The 20241-nt window shown below is 41.5% G+C and overlaps 1 protein-coding gene across 4 annotated transcripts; it reads left to right on the forward strand.

The window, feature by feature from the left end:
- Positions 1 to 1543: 1543 nt before the first annotated feature.
- Positions 1544 to 19905, forward strand: LOC110343535 (leukocyte immunoglobulin-like receptor subfamily A member 5). 4 transcript variants are annotated; one of them, XM_040733883.1, is made up of 6 exons: positions 1544 to 1602; positions 5449 to 5585; positions 6137 to 6172; positions 6705 to 7010; positions 18359 to 18397; positions 18541 to 19905. In XM_040733883.1, the coding sequence occupies exons 2-6, from the start codon at positions 5552 to 5554 to the stop codon at positions 18675 to 18677; spliced, it is 552 nt and encodes a 183-aa protein (XP_040589817.1). In that variant the 5' UTR covers positions 1544 to 1602; positions 5449 to 5551; the 3' UTR covers positions 18678 to 19905. The 4 variants fall into 4 exon arrangements, with proteins under 4 accessions (XP_040589817.1, XP_021090997.1, XP_021090995.1 ...); XM_021235338.2 differs by lacking the exon at positions 1544 to 1602 and adding an exon at positions 3510 to 5322 and having other exon boundaries at positions 6164 to 6172; XM_021235336.2 differs by lacking the exon at positions 1544 to 1602 and adding an exon at positions 3513 to 5322.
- Positions 19906 to 20241: the final 336 nt, after the last annotated feature.

A 20241-nucleotide genomic window follows, 5' to 3' on the forward strand; every position in this document is an offset into this window, starting at 1 on the left:
TTCTGTGGGTTAAACCAGCCCAGTCTTAACTCAGTTCTCTCTTTCTGACACTGGGTTTCGGGAGTTCAGTTAAGTGTTTGTCTGTGGGTAGCTGCCTTTGCTTTCATCAGTTGATGGATGAAGGTTCTGTTTCCCTGACTCTCTGGCAGTGGGATTGTATGCTGGCACTCCCCTGATTCATGTCTAAAATCCATAAATGAGTGAGTACATACCATGTTTCTCTTTTTGTGACTGGGTTACCTCACTCAGGATGGTTTCTTCTAGTGCCATCCATTTGCCTGCAACCATCTGGCCCTGGGCTTTCTTTGGTTGGGAGACTTTTGATGACTGCTTCTGTTTCATTAGGGTCTATAGGTGTATTTAAATTGCTTATCTAGTCTTGATTTAATTTTGATAAGCAATATCTATCCAGAAATTTGTCCATTTCTTTTAAATTTTCGAATTTTGAGGGGTACAGATTTTCTAAGTAAGATCTGATGATTCTCTGGATTTCCTCAGTTTCTGTTGTTATTTGCCCTCTTTCCTTTCTGATTTCGTTAATTTGCGTGTTCCCTCTCTGCCGTTTGGTAAGTTTGGATAAAGGTTTTGTCTATCTTGTTGATTTTCTTGAAGAAACAACTCTTATTTTTGTTTTTTAAAATTTTTTTATTTTAATTTTAAATAGCTTGTTATACATGTCAATCCCAGTTCCCTCTCCCTCCCCTAGTCCAGCACCTCCCCATCCCCCCAGCCTCCCACCCTATTGCCAATTCCTTCCACATAGGCGATATCTAGAGTCTGTCATTTCACTCAGGGTAGGGTCCAGGCACTCCCCTAAGAGTCCAGGCTGAGAGAGCATCCCTCTTTGTGCTATGGGCACATGATGTCTGTTTGTATTCCAGGGATAAACACTGATCCACTGCTCAGGGCCCCATAGGCTGCCCAGGCCTCCTCACTGACACTCATATCCGGGGTCTGGATCAGTCCCATGCTGGTATTCCAGCTGTTGGTCTGGGGCCCAAGAGCTCTCCCCTGTTCAGATCAGCTGTCTCTGCTGGTTTTGCCAGCCCATTCTTTGCCAGTTTGCTCATTGCTCCTCTCTCTCTGTCACTGGGTTCCTTGGGTTCAGTTCAGTGTTTAACTGTGGGTGTTTGCCTCTGCTTCCATCAGTCACTGGATGAGGGTTCTAGGATGGTTATAGACATCAAGTTCATTATCAGGAATGGGCATTGGAGGTGGTCTCTCCACTATTGCTTAGCTTGCCAATTGGTGTCATCCCTTTAGATCACTAGAGGTCACACTGGTGCCTGATCTGCCTTCTAGCCTATGATTCCCTCTTCCCCGTATTCTACCCACCCACTCAACCTTCCTGTTCCCCCATGACCTACTCTCTCTTCCTCTTCTCCCCCTCTCTTCTTCCCAGCTCCCACTTCCCCCACCCCTTGCCGTGTTCCCCATCTGTTCAAAGGATCTTGCCTCATTCCTCTTCTCTTGGGTAATATGCATATCTTTTAGGGAAGAACGAACTCTTTGTTACATTGATTCTTTGTATTGTTTTCCCAGTTTCTAATTTATTGATTTCAGCCCTCAATTTTATTATTTCCTGGCATCTACTCCTCCTGGGTGAGTTTGCTTCTTTGTGTTCTAGAGCTTTCAGCTGTGCTGTTAATTCTATAGTGTGACTATTCTCCAGTCTCTTCATGTGGGCACTTAGTGCTCTGAACTTTCCTCTTAGCAGTGCTTTCAAATATGTTGTGTCTTCATTCTCATTGAATTCTTGGAAGTCTTTAATTTCTTTTTTATTTCTTCCTTGATCCAGGTATAGTGCAATTGTGTGTGCTCAATTTCCATGAGTTTGTAGGGTTTATGCAATTTGTGTTGTTGAATTCTGATTTTAAAGCAAGGTGGTCTGATAAAATACCTGGGGTTGTTTCATTTTTTTGTATCGGTTGAGGTTTGATATGTTGCCAAGTTTGTGGTAGATTTTATAGAAGGTTCCAGGTGGCATTAAGAAGAAAGTATATTCTTTTGTGTTTGGATGAAATGTTCTATAGATATCTGTTAAATCAAATTGGGTCAAAACTTCTGTTAGTTCCTTTATCTCTTTGTTAAGTTTCTGTCATGTGGTCCTGTGTAGTGGTGAGAGTGGGGTGTTGAAGTCTCCCACTATAAGCTTGTGAGGTTTTATGTGTGCCTTGAGCTTTAGCAATGCTTCGTTTATGAATGTGGATGCCTTTGTATTTGGGGCATAGATGTTCAGAATTGGGACTTTATCTTGATGGACTTTGTTGTGAAGAATATGAAATGACCTTCTTCATCTCTTCTGACTGATTTTAGTTGGAGTTTAATTTGTTAGATATTAGGATTGCTACACCAACTTGTTTCTTGGGTCCATTTGATTGGACCCTTTGCTCTGTCTTTGAAGTTCAGGTATGTTTCTTGTACACAGCAGAAGGTTGGATTCTGTCTCTGTATCCATTCTGTTAGCCTGTGTCTTTTATAGATGAGTTAAGACCATTGATATTGAGCGATATTAATGATCACTGATTGTCAATTATTGTTTGCTTTTAGCTTGTTGTTGTTATTGGTATTGTGTGTGGATTTCCTTCCCTGTTTCTTTCTTTTGGCTTTCGGTATAGTAGGATTATTTATTGCCTATATTTTTGTGAGGGTAGTTAACTTTGTTGGGTTATTGTTTCCTTCCAGAACTTTCTGTAGGGCTGGATTTGTGGATTTGTATTGTTTAAATAGGGTTTTGTTATGGAATATCTTGTTTTCTCCATGTATAGTGATGGAAAGCTTTGCCGGTTATAGTAGTCTGGGTTGGCATCCATGTTGTCTTATTGTTTGTAGAACATCTATCCAGGATCTTCTGGCTTTCAGGATTTCCATTGAGAAATTGTGTGTGACTCTGATAGGTCTGCTTGTATATGTTACTTGGCCTGTTTTTCTCTGTTATTAATATTTTTCTTTATTCTGTAAGATTGAGTATTATGTGCCAAGGTGACTTTTTTGTGGTCCACTCTATTTGGTGTTCTGCATGCTTCTTGTACTTTCATAGGCATATCCTTCTTTAGTTTGGAAAAGTTTTCTTCTGTGATTTTGGTGAAGATGTTTTCTGTACCCGTGAGCTGTATTTCTTTGCCTTCTATACCTATATTCTTAGGTTTGGCCTTTTCATGGTGTCCCATATTTCTTAGATATTTTTTGTTAGGGATTTGTTGGAGTTAAGATTTTCTTTGGTTGATGAATCTGTTTCCTCTGGTGAATCTTCAACACCTGAGATTCTCTCTTCCATCTCTTGCATTCTATTGGCTGTACTTACATCTGTAGTTCCTGATCATTTAGCCAGGTTTTCTATTTCCAGCATTACCTCCTTCCGTGTTTTCTTTATTGTTTCAATTTCAGCTTACACACTTTGTACTTTTTGAATTGTTTCCCTCAGTTGTTTGGTTGTTTTTTCTTGGCTTTCCTCACTTTCTTTAAGAGATTTGTTGATTTCTTGTATTTTTTGGTTTGTTTTTTCCCATTTCTTTAAGGGATTTTCTCATTTCTTCTTTGAGGGTCTCTATCATCTTCATAAAGTTGTTTTTAAGGTCATTTACTTCTCCTTCATCTATGTTGGTATGTTCAAGTCTTGTTTGTATAGAGTCCTTGGATTCCGGTGGTGTAATATTGGTCTTTCTATTGTTGAATGTATTCTTATACTGCCATCTTCCCATCCCTTCTTCCAATGGGTGCAGGTGGGGTCTCTCTCTCCTCTCACCTCCTAGTGGGTGTAGGTGGGACAATCCTTCGATGTCAGCAACTCTGAATGGTCCAAGCTCTCTTGAAGTTCTTAAGTAGAGTGTGTAGGGGCACCAAGACTCAAGCAGAGAGAGTAGGAGTGCTAAGACTGCAATGAGGTTATGATCCAGATGGTCTGGCACTCTGGGGTGGGTCCACTACCCTCAGAGCCCACCCAGGAAGTTCCAAGGAGAGGATGGGGGGAGTTGGGCCATAGTGCTTCCCACACTCACCTCAAGCAGAGGGTGTATGGGGCCCAAGACTGTGATGAGGGCAGGCTCCAGATGGTTCTGTGTGCTGGGGCAAGACCACTACATGCAGAGCCAGCTCAGGAAGTTCCTAGGACAGGACTAAGGGAGTTGGGTCTGAGCAGGCCCTACCCTCACCTCAAGCAGAGAGCGATGATCTGAATATTTTACAATAGTACAATATACAAAATCACTGGGCACCTACATCATGCAACAGCATTAATATCTCATATTCCAAACACATGTTGTACCCTGGGCTGGGTATCAGTGATGGTTGAACTTCTGAATATCTATGACACCATAATATCATGGGCAATCTAAATAATGAAGTGCTCATAGAGGTTTCCATATGAGGAACCTGAATTATGACATGGGAGTGTTCGAGCTGGCATGGGAAGTGAGTGACATATAGACATTAAAGAGCTATTATTCCCATCAAGAAGAATTCTGCCCCCTCCAAACATAAACAGTGAGGAAGCAAGGACAACTCTGAAGGTTGTTCTGTAGACATGGAAGTCGATGGTGATATGAAGGAAATTGGGCATCTCATACAGGGGCTGCTCCTCAGAGGAAACCCACACCCAGAAGCAAGAGAACTGATGAGGGATGTCCTTCTATGTGCTGCGAATATGTGTTGCTTTCATTGGATGATGAATAATGCTGATTTGGCCAATGGCCAGGCATAATAAAGCCAAGTGAGAAATTCAAACAGAGATAGGGAGAGACAGAGAGTGGAGTCAGGAAGGTGCCAGGTAGCCACCGGGGAAGCCAGATGTGGGGCCACAAGCCACAAGCTTCATGGTAAAATACAGAATAGAAGAAGTAGGTTAATTTAATTGTGAGAGCTAGTTAGAAATATGCCTGATTCATTGGCCAGACAATTAAATTAATGTTAAGCTTCTGGGGGGTTAGTTTGCGAAGAAAAGACCTCCATTCACCAAGAACAGCTGTGTTTCCTCTCCCATCTCCAAGTGTTCTCTTCTCTGCCCACCCCCAAGGATAAGCCTCCACGCGAGATGTAGTCAGGAGCTCACTGTTTTTTTGCTGTAGATTTCTGCCCTACATCATTAACCTGGGTATTTATGAAGTATCCCAGGCTGGTTAGCAGAATGTCCGTGGTGATAACCTCACAGTGGTGTCCATGCGAATACATGGAGTGCTCGAAGGAAACTATATGGCGCAGCTGCAAAGGGGAAGCGCCTGCCCTCAGGCCTCCTCAACCGGAAGGGGCCAGGAAAGGAAGGGAGCCACTAGTTCTGTCATCTGCTGCCTTTTGACCCTCGCTGCATTGAGGACACATCAGGTAGATGTGAGTTGCATTGGGGGAGGTGACATTTCTGTGAGAAGTGACTTCGGGATTTGGAGTTTGTCCAAGTCAAATTAGGAGGGAGTTGAGACCCAGCTGCTCTCATTTCCCCTTTCTGTGTGGATGCAGATTTTTCACCAAACTGATGGGTGGTGCTTGGCCCCAAAGACCCGAACACCTTGTCTATGTTGTCTGTTCCTAAGCACGGTTGGAGCTCCTGGGAAGAGATACCATGATCTTCACGTCCACAGCCATGCTGTGTCTGGGTAAGATATGAAGATGGATCGGAGATACTATTGTTTTAGAGAGGCTTGACCTCATAGCCCAGCACTGACTGGATTTTTGGAAAGCCCAGGGTGTAAGGATTCAGGGATTATGCTGGCCAGCCCCTGTCACCTGGCAGAATGCACTCAGACAGTTCCTTGGTCAGTCCAGGGTTCCATGATTGCATAGTCTGCATGCAGGACCTCTTTAAAAGAAAGACCCCCACCCACTTAGCTCTCCCTTTTCTTGCTCCTCAGTTTCCCCGTGGTTCCCCTGGGGCAGACAGGACTTTTCCAGTCTCTTCTCTTCTGTCCTCTCTGTCTGTATCTCTTTACCTCTTTTCTCTTCCCTCCCACTTCCTTTCTAATAAAACTTCCTACTTAGGTTCTGTCTGCCTGGCATGTCTGTCCCCTCTACCTCGGTCACCCTCCTCTGCCATGGAATCTGCCAAGGTCCCCCTCACGCTTTGTCCTAACACAGGGGGGCTCAGGAGTCTCTATGGATAGAAGGGTCTGCTCAGTGAGGGATAAACTCACAGGGAACTCTCTTTCAGGACTGACTGTGGGGTTCACTTCTCCAGCGCTGGCAGGTGAGTGTCCTCTGCTGTCTTGGATCTTTACATCTTACTCAGAAGGAGGGGCAGGCTCAAGGATGAGCCGTGGCATGAACAACAGCAAGGTGAACTTTTCCTGCGGGAACCAGGAGGGTGCTGAGACTGAACGGTGAGGACTGAGCCTCTGATTTCCCAGTAAGGATCCATTCCCAATCTACCCTCAGAGCTCTGCCAGGCTTTGTGGTCCTCAGAGGTATGAAAGGGGCTATCTAATGTGAGGCAACCCAAAGGGCTCACAGGTACCACACATATAAAAACAGAAGCCCGGATCTCTGGTGCAAACAGAGTCCACTGGAGGCTGGGAACAAGACTGAACGCCTCCATTGAAGAGTATCATTGATGTATGCTCTTATGGAAATCGTGAAGGTTTATCAGAACACAGTGTCCTTCCTGCAGCTGGTGGTGGCACATAAAACTATATTTAGGAAGAGAAAAAAAGTGATCCCCATTCACAGCTCATCACAGTGAGACTGTAAATCCACTAACATATTCTCTCCATCTCTCCTAGGAGACCCCTACAGCAAACCTAGATTGTCAGTCTTGGACAGCCCTGTTGTGAATTCAGGAGATTATGTGACCCTTCAGTGTATCTCATGGCAGAGATATGATGGGTTTATTTTGACCAAAGAAGGAGACCCCATGTTCTCCAGAACCCTGGAGTCACAGTATATTTTCACTGGGCATTTGCAAGCTATGTTTTCTGTGGGTCCCATGACCCCCAGCAACAGGGGGACATTCAAATGCTACGGCTACTACAAAAGAGATCCACAGAAGTGGTCCATCCCAAGTGACCCCCTGGAAATACACGTATCAGGTGAGGCAGATCCATAAATGACCCAGTCATTTATCGAGACCCTACACTATATGCCAGAAGCTCTGCTGTCAAGGGAATTGTTCGATAAGTGGTACTTCTTGCTCCCAAGTCAGATTTCCAGAGTGTGTAGCTCATTAACACTTCTGCGGCATGACGGGTGTTGGCATATTACTTGGCAGGAACGGGCTCAACCCCCAGGATATGTTCCCCAAGGGCTGGCTAGGAATCACTCTCTCCTGTGGGAACCTGACCTTGTGTTCTTTGGGCATTCTCTATGATGGAACTGCTCTATTCCATGAGGAGGGATGCGACTTCTCCCAGTGCCTTGTCTGACAGCCTCATGCTGCCCTCACTTAAGCTGATTTCCCTGCAAGCTTTTAGCTGCCTAATAGGGGCCATTACAGAAAATCAGTCTGCACGGCCTTTCCCCCATGTTGTCAGCACCAGTGACACACCGGACTTCTTGATTGCAGGCTAAGAGCTCACTGGGTCCAACCGGGCACCCAAATCTAGCATACACTCAGTGGGGGGAGCCAAAGAGATGTGATAAGGGATGTGACATACAGATGGAGATAGGGGAGGGAGCAAAAGGAAGAGGCCAGAGAAAATAGAGACAAAATCTTTTATTATTATTATTTTAATTTTAAATAGCTTGTTTTACATGTCAATCCCAGTTCCGTCTACCTCCCCTCCTCCTGCACCCCCCATCCCACCCAGCCTAAAACCCTATTGCCAATTCCTTCCATATAGAGGATATCTAGAGTCTGTCATTTCACTCTGGGTAGGCTCCAGGCACTCCGCTAAGACTCCAGGATGAGAGAGCATCCCTCTTGGTGCTATGGACACACAATGTCTGTTTGTATTCCAGGGATAGACACTGATCCACTGCTCAGGGCCCCATAGGTTGCCCAGGCCTCCTCACTGACACTCACATTCAGGGGGTCTGGAACAGTCCCATGCTGGCCTTCTAGCTGTCGGTCTGGGGTCCAAGAGCTCTCCCCTGTTCAGATCAGCTGTCTCTGCTGGTTTTGCCAGCCCATTCTTTGCCAGTTTGCTCATCGCTTCTCTCTCTCTGTCACTGGGTTCCTTGGGTTCAGTTCAGTGTTTAACTGTGGGTGTTTGCCTCTGCTTCCATCAGTCACTGGATGAAGGCTCCCAGATGGATATAGACATCAAGTTCATTATCAGGAATGGGCATTCAAGGTGGTCTCTCCACTATTGCTTAGCTTGCCAATTGGTGTCATCCCTTTAGATCACTAGAGGTCACACTGGTGCCTGATCTGTCTTCTAACCTATGATTCCCTCTTCCCCCTATTCAACCCCCCCACTCAACCTTCCTGTTCCCCCATGACCTACTCTCTCTTCCTCTTCTCCCCCTCTCTTCTTCCCAGGTCCCACTCCCCCCCACCCCTCGCCATGTTCCCCATCTGTTCAAAGGATCTTGCCTCATTCCTCTTCTCTTGGGTACCATGCATATCTTTTAGGTTCTTTCCTGTTTCCCAGACTCTCTATCAGTGGAAGTGCAGACTGGCACTCTCCTGATCCATGTTTAAAATCCATATATGAGTGAGTACATACCATGTTTGTCTTTTTGTGACTGGGTTACCTCACTCAGGTTGGTTTCTTCCAGTGCTATCCATTTACCTGCGAATTTCAAGATTCCATTGTTTTTTTCTGCTGACTAATACTCCATTGTGTAAATGTACCATACTTTCTCTATCCACTCTTCAGTTGAGGGGCATCTAGGTTGCTTCCAGGTTCTGGCTATTACAATTAATGCTGCTATGAACATAGTGGGGCAGATGCCCTTGTTGTATGAATTTGCCTCTTTTGGATATATGCCTAAGAGTGCAATTGCTGGGTCTTATGGTAGATTGATTCCCATTTTCCTGAGGAATCTCCATACTCCTTTCCAAAGTGGCTGTACGAGTTGGCCCTCCCACCAGCAGTGGAGGAGTGTTCCCCTCTCTCCGCATCCTTTCCAACATAAATTGTCTTCGGTGTTTTTGATTTTAGACATTCTGACAGGAGTAAGATGGTATCTCAGAGTTGTTTTGATTTGCATTTCCCTGATGGCTAAGGATGTTGGGCACTTTCTTAAGTGTCTCTTGGCCATTTTAGCCTCCTCTATTGAGAATTCTCTATTTAGATCTGTACCCTACCTTTTAATTGGATCCTTTGGTGTTTTGGAGACTTGCTTCTTGAGTTCTTTGTAAATTTTGGAGATTAGCCCTCTGTCAGATGTGGGGTTAGTGAATATCTTTTCCCATTCCGTGGACTGCCTTTTTGTCTTGTTGACTGTGTCCTTTGCCTTACAGAAGCTTTTTAGTTTCAGGAGGTCCCATTTGTTAATTGTCGATCTCAGTATCTGTGCCACTGGTGTTATGTTCAGGAAGTGGTCTCCTGTACCAACTCATTGAAGAATATCTCCCACTTTCTCTTCTAAATTTTCAGTGTGGCTGGATTTATGTTGAGATCTTTGATCCAGGTCTATCTGCAGTCTTCTGCATACCAGTACCCAGTTATGCCAGCACTATTTGTTGAAGATGCTTTCTTTTTTCCATTGTATAACTTTAGCTTCTTTGTCAAAAATCAAGTGTTCATTGGTGTGTCGGTTAAAATCAGGGTTTTCAATTCAGTTCCATTTGTCTACCTGCCTATTTTTGTGCCAATACCAAGCTGTTTTCAGGACTACAGCTCTATAATAGAGCTTGAAGTCAGGTATGGTGATGCCTCCTGAAATTCCTTTATTGTATATGGTTGTTTTGGCTATCCTGGGCCTTTTGTTTTTCCATATAAAGTTGATTATTGTTCTTTCCAGGTCCGTGAAGAATTATGCTGGAATTTTGATAGGGATTGCATTGGATCTGTAGACTGCTTTTGGCAAGATTGCCATTTTTATTATGTTGATCCTACCAATGCAAGAGCATGGGAGATCTTTCCATTTTCTGGTATCCTCTTTTATTTCTTTCTTTAAAGGCTCAAAGTTCTTGATATACAGGTCTTTCACTTCCTTGGTTAACATTATCCCCAGATATTTGATGCTGTTTATGGCTATTGTAAAGGGTGATGTTTCTCTGATTTCTTTCTCAGTCACTTCATTGTCTGTATATAATAGGGCCACTGATTTTTTTGAGTTTACCTTGTATCCTGCCACTTTGCTGAAGGTGTTTATCAGCTCTAGGAGTTCCCTTGAAGAGTTTTTCAGGTCATTTATGTAAGCTATCATATCATCTGCAAATATTGAAAGTTTGACTTATTCTTTTCCTATTTGTATCCCGTGGATCTCCTTTTGCTGTCTTATTGCTGTAGCTAGGACTTCAAGTACAATATTGAAGAGATATGGAGAGAGTGGACAGCCTTGTCTTGTTCCTGATTTTAGAGGAATTGCTTTGAGTTTCTCTCCACTTAGTTTGATGTTAGCTGTTGGTTTACTGTATATTGCTTTTATTATGTTCAGGTATGTTCCCGTTATCCCTCATCTCTCTAGGACCTTTATCATGAAGGGGTGCTGGATTTTGTCAAAGGCTTTTTCAGCATCTAGTGAGATGATCATGTGTTTTTTCTTTCGCAGTTTGTTTATATGGTGGATTACATTGATAGATTTTCTAATGTTGAATCATCCCTGCATTCCTGGGATGAAGCCTACTTGATCATGGTGGATGATTTTTCTGATGTGTTCTTGAATCTGGTTTGTGAGCATTTTGTTGAGTATTTTTGCATTGATGTTCATGAGGGAAATTGGTGTATAGTTCTCTTTTTTAGTTGTGTCTTTGTGTGGCTTGGGAATGAAGGTAATTGTATCCTTGTAAAAAGAGTTTGGCAGTGAGCCTCCTGCTTCTATTGTGTGGAATACTTTGAGGAGTATTGGAATGAGCTCTTCTTTGAATTTCTGGCAGAATTCTGCACTGAAGCCATCTGGGCCTGAGCTTTTTTTTTGTTTGGGAGTCTTTTGATGACTGCTTGTTATTCATTAGGGGTTATAGGTCTGTTTAGATTGTTTATCTGTTCTTGATTTAGTTTTGGCAAGTGATATCTATCCAGGAAATTGCCCATTTTCTTTAAATTTTCGAATTTTGTGGAGTACGGATTTCCAAAGTATGCCCTGATGCTTCTCTGGATTCTCTCAGAGTCCATTGTTATGCCTCCTTTTTCATTTCTGATTTTGTTAATTAGCATACTTTCTCTCTGTCTTTCGGTTAGTTTGGTTTGTCTATTTTGTTGATTTTCTCAAAGAACTAACTCTTTGTTTCATTGATTTTTCTCATTGTTTTCCTGATTTGTACTTGATTGATTTCAGCCCTCAATTTGATTATTTCCTGGCGTCTGCTCCTCCTGGGTGAGTTTGCTTCTTTTTGTTCTAGAGCATTCAGCTGTCTATTAATTCTCTAGTATGACTGTTATTCATGTGGACACTTAGTGCTATGAACTCTCCTCTCAGCACTGTTTTCAAAGTGTCCCATAAGTTTGCATATGTTGTGTCTTCATTCTCATTTAATTCCAGGAAGTCTTTAATTTCTTTTTTTATTTGTTCCTTTACCCAGGGATGGTGCAATTGTGCATTGTTAAATTTCCATGAGTTTGCAGAGTTTGTGCGATTTGTGTTATTGTTGAATTCTAATTTTAACGCATCGTGGTCTGATAAGATACAGGGGGTTATTCCAATTTTTTTGTATCTGTGGAGATTTGCTATGTTTCCTATTATGTGGACAATTTTAGAGAAGGTTTCATGTGGCGCCGAGAAGAAGGTATATCCCTTTGTGTTTGGGTGGAATGTTCTATAGATGTCTGTTAAATCCAGTTGGGTCATAACTTCTATTATTTCTTTTGTTTCTTTCTTAAGTTTCTGTCTGGAGGTCCTGTCTAGCGGTGAGTGTGGAGTGTTGAAGCCTCCTGCTATTAGTGTGTGAGATTTTATGTGCTTTTGAGCTTTAGTAATGTTTCTGTCACGAATATAGGTGCTTTTGTATTTGGGGTGTAGATGTTTAAAATTGAGACTTCATCTTGATGGACTTTTCCTTTGATGAATATGAAGTGTCCTTCTTCATCTCTTTTGATTGATTTTAATTTGAAGTCTAATTTGTTAGAAATTAGGATTGCTATACCCACTTATTTTTTGGGTCCGTTTGATTGGAAGATCTTTTCCCAACTCTTTACTCTGAGATAATGTCTGCCTTTGATGTTGAGATGTCTTTCTTGTATGCAGCAGGAGGAAGGGTTCTGTCTTCATATCCATTCTGCTAGTCTGTGTCTTTTTATAGGCAAGTTGAGGCCATTGCCATTGAGGGATATTAATGACCATTGATTGATGATTCTTGTTTGTGCTTTTTTATTTGTAGTGGAGTTAATGTGTGTAGGTTCTCCTCCCTTTTTATTTTGGTGTTTGGTAAAGTGGGATTATCTATTGCCTCTGTTTTTTTGAGTATAGTTATCTTCCTTGGATCTATGTTTTCCTTCTAGCACTTTCTGTAGAGTTGGATTCATGGATACGTATTGTTTAAATCTGGCTTTGTCATGGAATATTTTGTTTTTTGCATCTACGGTAATTGAAAGCTTTGCTGGATATAGTAGTCTGGGCTGGCATCCTTGTTTCCTTAGTGTTTGTAGGACATCTATCCAGGATCTTCTGGCTTTCATCGTTTGCATTGAGAAGTCAGGTGTAATTCGGATAGGTCTGCCTTTATATGTTACTTGGCCTTTTTCTTTAGCTGCTCTTAATACTTTCTCTTTATTCTGTATGTTTGATGTTTTGATTATCATATGGCGAGGTGACTTCTTTCTCTGGTTCAGCCTATTTGGTGTTCTTTAAGTTTCTTGTATTTTCATAGGCATATCCTTCTTTAGGTTAGGGAAGTTTTCTTCTATGATTTTGGTGAATATGTTTTCTTTACCCTTGCGTTGTATTTCTTTGCCTTCTTATATACCTATTATTCTCAGGTTTGGCTTCTTCACAGTGTCCCATATTTCCTGGATATTTTGTGTTAGGGATTTGTTGGTTTTGAGATTTTCTTTGGTTGATGACTCTATGTCCTCTAATGAGTCTTCAACACCTGAGATTATCTCTTCTATCTCTTGTATTCTATTGGTGATACTTGCATTTGTAGTTCCTGATCATTTACCCAGCTTTTCTATTTCCAGCATCCCCTTGCTCTGTGTTTTTGTTCGGTTTTTACTTCAGCTTTCAATCCTTCAATTGAGTTTTATCCTTCATTTGTTTGGTTGTTTTTTCTTGGTGCTCTTTAGATTCTTTGAGAGATTTGTTTATTTCTTGAGTTTTTCCCACATTTCATGGATTTTTTTGTTTGTCTTTTCTTCTATTTCTTTAAGGGATTTCCTCGTTTCTTCTTTGAGGGTCTCTATCATCTTCATAAATATTTTTTAAGGTCTGTCTCTTCTGCCTCGTCTATGTAGTGCTTTTCAGGTCTTGTTGGCATTGGTTCCCCAGATTCTGGTGGAGTCATGTTGGTCTTTGTATTGCTGAGTGAGCTCTTATTCTGTCTTCTTCCCATCTCTTCTTCCAGTGGGTGCTGATGGGGTCTTTCCATCTCCTCTGGTCTCCTTCCTTCCTGAACTTGAAGCTGGGGATGCCGACCCTGAAGCTTAAGCTGAAGCTGGGGTTGCTGGAGGTTGGGGCCTGGAAGGGCTGAAGTCTTTCCTATGTGGGCCGGTCTTCTGGATGCCAGGAGCGGCCCTGGAAGATTGAGGGGATGGATGTTGGGCGGAGGATGGGGAGTGTTGTCCCCCCCCAGACCCAAGCTCTCCTGAAGCTAGACAAAATCTTTATATCTCAGCCATGGTTTAATCTCAGGCCAGAACAAAGGCAAACCATCGCCCATCCTCCATCCTTCTTCCTTCTAGGAGAGTGATCTTCCTTCCTTCCTTCCTCCCTTCCTTCCAGGAGAGTGGTCTTCCTTCTTTCCTTCCTTATATATTTTTAAATTTAAATTAGAAACAATCATTTTTTACATATCAATCCTGGTTCCCTCTCCTTCCTATTCTCCCATGGCTCCTACTGACTTCCCCATCCTATCCCCAGTCTACTCCCCAGGGAGTGTGAGGTTTCCCATGAAGGATCATCAAAGTCTGTCCCATTATTTGGGGGCAGGGCCTAGGTCCTCCCCCATGTACCTAAGCTGAGAGAGTATCCCTCCGGGGAGAATGGGCTCCCGGAATCCATTCATACACTAGGGATAAATACTGGTTCCACTGCCAGAGGCCGCATATACTGCCCAGGCCTCCAAATGACACCCACATTCAGGTAGCCTGGTTCAGTTTTATGCAGGTTCCCCAGCTGTCAGACTGGGGTCCGGGAGTTCCCACTTGCTAAGGTCAGCTGTTTCTGTGGGTTTCCCCAGCATGGTCTTGACCCCTTTCCTCATTCCTCCTCCCTGTCTACAACTGGATTCCAGGATTTCAAAGAGCCTTCTTTCAAATCCTGTCTTCAGAAAATCAAATGACATTGGTGTGCTAATCATGGAACCTGATGGACTTTTTCCTTGTCTTCAAAAACTCTCCCATGCCTGAGAACCAAAACCATAGCTCAGCCCAACTAGTCAGAATTCTCTTGAGTGTTGTGAACTTTAGACCTGCGTAAGTCATGGGTCTCAAGGGTCTTTTCCATATATCTGAATACTCACTAGTGACCCATGATGCTTACAGTCTCAAGCGAGGGAATACTGACCCAACATTTCTGAACTCAAAGGCTCACTCATTATCCACCCCAGGAGATCTCTTATTCCGGTTGGAAATGAGAGGACCTAAGGAGGGTCAACCAGGGGATATCCACTATTTTGGGAGATGGAGGCTATCATCGTGATGACTCCCTGGCTGCTTCTATTCTGTAGTTTGCCATTCTTGTGTGTTGTTTCTCTCTCTGGAGATTTATAAATGATCACTTTCTTATAGAAGTTACATTTAAGATTTGATCTCATAAGAGAGTTAAGTTTGCTGTTTTCAGATAATCACATGGTATTTATGTATCACTTAGAGATTAAAAGTTTTTCATAACAACAATTATTTGTAATTTTTCATATGTTTAAGGGAAAATGAATCAGATACCCGTTGACTTTATTGCTAAATTAGGTTTTGGGAGCCTTATATTTTCTAAGTAATGAAGCATACAAAATAAAATATTTAGTTTCTCTACATTATTTCATTATATATTTATCTAGGTTATTTCAGTTTCAATGGCTTTTCATTTTTTCTGGTTCACTGATAAAAGTCATATTCATGAATGATGATGTGAAAAATTTTACTTCTCTCAAAAATTTTATTGCCTTCTGTCCATTCTAGAATATGACAAGTTTTAGAAAAGTGTTTTCATCCAAGGATATCAGGTAGTTTTACCTTATTTACACCATGACATTTTCTCCCATCCCTCTCTTCTGAGGCATTCCCTCAATTTATTCATACCTACTTTCATAAACACACTCATACATATTTGTAGCTTTTTCTTTTATTTTATGTGTATTGTTTTTTTGGCGGCATGTATGGCTGTCAACAACTTGCATACAATGCCACTGGAGGAAGGCTTCAGACCCTCTGAAACTGCAGTTAGAAATAGTTTTGAGCTTCTGTTACTTGCTGGGAACCCTATCTGTATTCTCTGAAAGAATAGCCAGTGCTCTTAGCTGCGGAATCGTCTTATCTGTCCTCATGCACATGACTTTTTTTTTCTTTTTGGTTTTTACAAGACAGGGTTTCTCTGTATTGTTTCGGAGGCTATCAGTCCAGCCTGGCCTCAAACTCACAGAGATCCTCCTGCCTCTGCCTCCGAGTGCTGGGATTAAAGGCGTGCGCCACCACCGCCCGGCTTCATGCACATGACTTTTAATTTATTTTTTTAAATTGAGAATTCCATAGATGATTGTGGTGTTTAAATTATTTACACCCCTCTGTCTCAGTCTTCCTCCCCCAAGTCCTCTTATATTCCTCTCAAATTCAAGGTCTTTTTTCTTTAATTTTTATTGTCACACACACACACACAAACCGTACTGTGTCGAATCATTGTTATTCCCATAGGCATTTGCTTAAGACTGAACACTTGGGGTCAAATAATCTATTTGGATATTTCTCCCTGCAGAAAACTGATTCTTTCTCTTAGAAGCCACTGCCTGCCTATAATTCTTCATGTAGGGATGGGTCCTTGTGAAATTTTCCACATCCACATTGGCAGGTCAACTGGTATTGGCATTATTCAGGTCATGTTTAGGCTGGCATATTGTTGATATATCATGGGCACATCTACCTTGTCTTATCTAGAAGGCATAATATCACAGCAGGCATCCTGGTCATCTGGCTCTAAAAACATCTTTTTGACATTTTTCCCCATGATTTTTCCTTTGGCCTTCCTGTAACAGTTGTGTTGTAGATGTATTAGCTAGGGTTAGACACACATTGTCACTTCTCTGCATTTTGAATAGTTTTGAATCTGTATATTGACCTCTATCTGATGAAAAAGTATTCTTCTTTAGTAAGGCATAGGATCTATCATGTGTATGAATTCATGTATGTTTGTGTAAGACCTATAAGTAAGACAAGATGTATTTGGGTATTCATCTTTCTGAGTCTGACTTACTTTGCTTAATATAATGATCTGTAGTTGCACCTGTGTCCTGAAAGCAGTGTTTCTTCAAGCATTCTCCTGCCTCAAGTGTTAATATCTTTAATTCTATATATAGCATATAAGCAAATGCATATACATTGGTGATTATATGTTTATATATTATACTTAAATATATTTATTATTACAAACCAATTCACATCAGGGTATCCAGTTAATATGTTTTTACATGTTTATTATTTTGCCAATCTCTGTAGATGTATATCACCATAACTAGAATACATCAATGTGTGTTTGTGTGTGTGTGTGTGTGTTTTAAAGTATCTATGTACCTTTATGAGTTGCATTGTGGATATTTTGATTAATGACATGCTGAGTAGATTATGAAGCACCATGGGAATTAGCTCTGGATGATAAAAGGAGACAGCATCTCATACTGTTACCCCATTGATCCCTTGACTTCAGGACCACCTGAGGAGCAGCCTTCACCCCTGGATCCTGGATCCTCAGCTGGTGATTCAGTGGGAAGAATGCTTCATTAATTGTGAAGTGGGAGAATACTTTTTTCATCCTTAGCTTTTAGGAGTCAGATAAACTTTCTTCCAAAGCAACTAATATTAAAGTTCTGAGCAAAAATGGAGCACTGGAGCTGTAGAATTCTTTAAGATGACCAAGGGTAGCTCCGTTATAGCAGGGAAAGGATCTTCAAGAAATTATGTGATGAGAAAATTATGCAAGTAATAAAGGAAATTATGGCAGCTCATGAAGAATCATCATCCAAGCTGCAGACAGTGCTCAAAGGAAAAGTCCATAGCTTAGCAAAGCTAAGACTTTTCTATCTGAGGTATTTTAGAGAAGGAAACGCTCACACATATTCTCTTCTTGGTTTAATTTCTTTATTGTCTCATGTTCTCTCATGTTGTTATTCCTCATTGCTCCATTGTTCCCCTTCCTTCTACTGCTTAAAATACTCTAACAATCTCTCAGGTAATACACACCTGCAGCCCTCATCCGGGGCTACAGGGTCAGATTATCTTCTGTAGCCTTGGCAATTCAGAATTAATTTTCACAAATTGAGGTCAGGATTGTGTACAAGGACTTAGTCATTTGCTAACTAGTAATAATTGGGCTGTCTTTGTATTTACAACCTAGCTAGACAGTGCAGTTGTGTGTTCTAGTGAATTAAAAATTGGAAATGTCTGTCTAAAGACCATTAGCAAGGCATCTGGTCTAATCTAAAGCTTCTTTGAAGCTTTCTGTCAGCTAGTAATGCTTCAGCAATACAATGAATTTGAGCCCTTCTGGTTCCCAGGAATCATTAATTTGAGCTGTGATTAGAAGCAGCTTCTAGGGGGGAATTTATGGTCCCTGAGTGGTGTAGCATTTCTTTGCATTCATTTTTATTCATAAAAACTCTATATTAGCTAACATTATTGATATCTAGTTAATAATACAGCTTAAGGAGGAGGAGTTCCATTTTTGACAATCCACATAATATGCCCAGTAGATTAAGATATTTTCATGAGATAGGCATGCTACAATACAGATGGTGGGGGACTCCCCATACCATATACATTGTACCAGCAAGCATGCAGGGGCACAGCAGAAGCAAAATACATTCTGGCGTCTGTAGTCTTGCAAGCCTTGCTTAAGAGAGACATACCCACCAGAGTTTTTCTTGAATTTCAATTGCCATCTGCTACTCCTCTATCATGGCTACTGGCAGGAACTGAGACAAAGTGCATGAGATACTTCATACATCCTACTTCTCTTCCTTGTTTATCAGGAGCGCCTGAGATGACCAGCTCATCAGAAGTCAAGATAGGTGAGTACTGGGATTTCTTCACTAAGGGATGGTTGCAGAGAACCAAGTCTTCCTTCTCCAGTGGAGTCAGGTGTTGAGGGTGGACAGATACTCATCTGGGAGTGACTGTGGTCTGCCCTGACCTGTTTGTGTACAATCTCCAGATTCACAACCCCAGAATCATAAGGTGGACAACCTCATCCGGATAACCATGGTTGGCTTGGTCTTCCTGGTTTTTGGCATTCTGCTTCTAAAGACTTGGCACAGCCAGAGATGGATCTTATATGCTCCTGGGAGATAAACAGAAGAGACAGCAGCACCTGTCTTTGTGGCTGATTCTGAAAAATGTATCTGAGGATTCAAAAGGTTTCTGTAAGAAAATCTGGGGTTTATGTTGGAAACTGTTTTCAGTATTGTTCAGGGAGCAAGTGTGTTTTGGGTCCAGGGAGAGCTCTGGATGCTGTGGGATGATCTTTGTGTGTGCTATGAATATGTATTCCTTTCATTTGTTAATAATAAAAGCTGCTTGACCAATAGCCAGGCAGGATAAGTTGAGGTGGAACAATCAAACTGAGAACTCAGATGAGGAGGGGTGGAGTTGAGAGAGATGTCATACAGTCATAGAGCAAGCAGGGCATGATGTAGAAAATGAGGCCACAAGCTTTGAGCCATGCAGCAAATCATATATAAAAACATGGGTTAATTTAAATGTAAGAGTTTGCTTGTAATAAGCCTGAGCCATTGGTCAAGAATTAATAATTAAAACAAGTCTCTGAGCGATTATTTACAAGTGGCTGCAGGACTGAGGGGAATAGACAAACTTCAGTTTACACCTGAGTGTTGGGGTACAGAGATTTCCCTCTCCAAGATTAAATTTTTCTTTACCATGTTGTGGTCTTTGGTGAGTGATGCCTCCTCTCTTCTGACTACATGACACAGGGAAAATTCTGTCCTAAAATTTGGTTGGGTCCTTACCTTCATGTATCTTTTAATTTTTTTCATTTTAATGTAATATTTCCCTTAATTATAAATCATCACATTCCCCGTTTTCACTTTGAAATTCTGTCTTTTCTAGCAAGAACAAGGTATTTGGTTCAATAAAAATAACCATGAGCATGAATCAGATTCTAGAAATGAAAATAACTGAATAAAAACCAAGTTCTGTAACACACTCTGGGACCCACAGAACCTCTAATCTTCACTACATGCTCACTGTTTCTCCTAAATTCTAAAGATTTGCAAGCCATTCATGCACTGGTGTCTGAAGGAGTTCTCTGGTGGGGTACTGTTCACATGGTTCTGTAAATATCATTTTCTAAACAAGTTCTGACATGCGATATTTTCTGATTGCTGTATATAATATAACTTCTTCATTGCCAGCTTTGTAATATACATATAAAACCATGTGTGAGAAGTTTGGAAATGACACATGCCATCGATGTACTTTCAATCAAATTCAACTGTCAATTTCTGCCACATGCAAAAGCAATTGACATGTAATGAATAAACCTTGAATAATTTTGATATAATCACTGCTGTGTGGACTGGAGAAATGGCTAAGTGGTTAAGAGCACTGTCTGCTCCTCCAGAGGAGTCTGATTCAATTTGTAGCATCCGCATGGCACCTCACAACTCCAGTTCCAGAGATTTGACATCTTCTGGCCTCCATGGGTTTGAATGTTCATGCAGGCAAAACATCCACACACGTAAACCCTCAAAACTACATAAAATAGGAAAAATGATCAATGCTTAATTCTACAAAGTTAATTTGCAAAATAATTCATATTTTCTACATAGAAAATCATTCAACAAGCAAAAATGACAGTTGTAGAGCTTCCTTCTGAATATGTGAACCTTCATTTCCT

This window comes from Mesocricetus auratus, unplaced genomic scaffold (assembly GCF_017639785.1).
Source record: "Mesocricetus auratus isolate SY011 unplaced genomic scaffold, BCM_Maur_2.0 Super-Scaffold_100037, whole genome shotgun sequence".
Taxonomy (NCBI): Eukaryota; Metazoa; Chordata; class Mammalia; order Rodentia; family Cricetidae; genus Mesocricetus; species Mesocricetus auratus.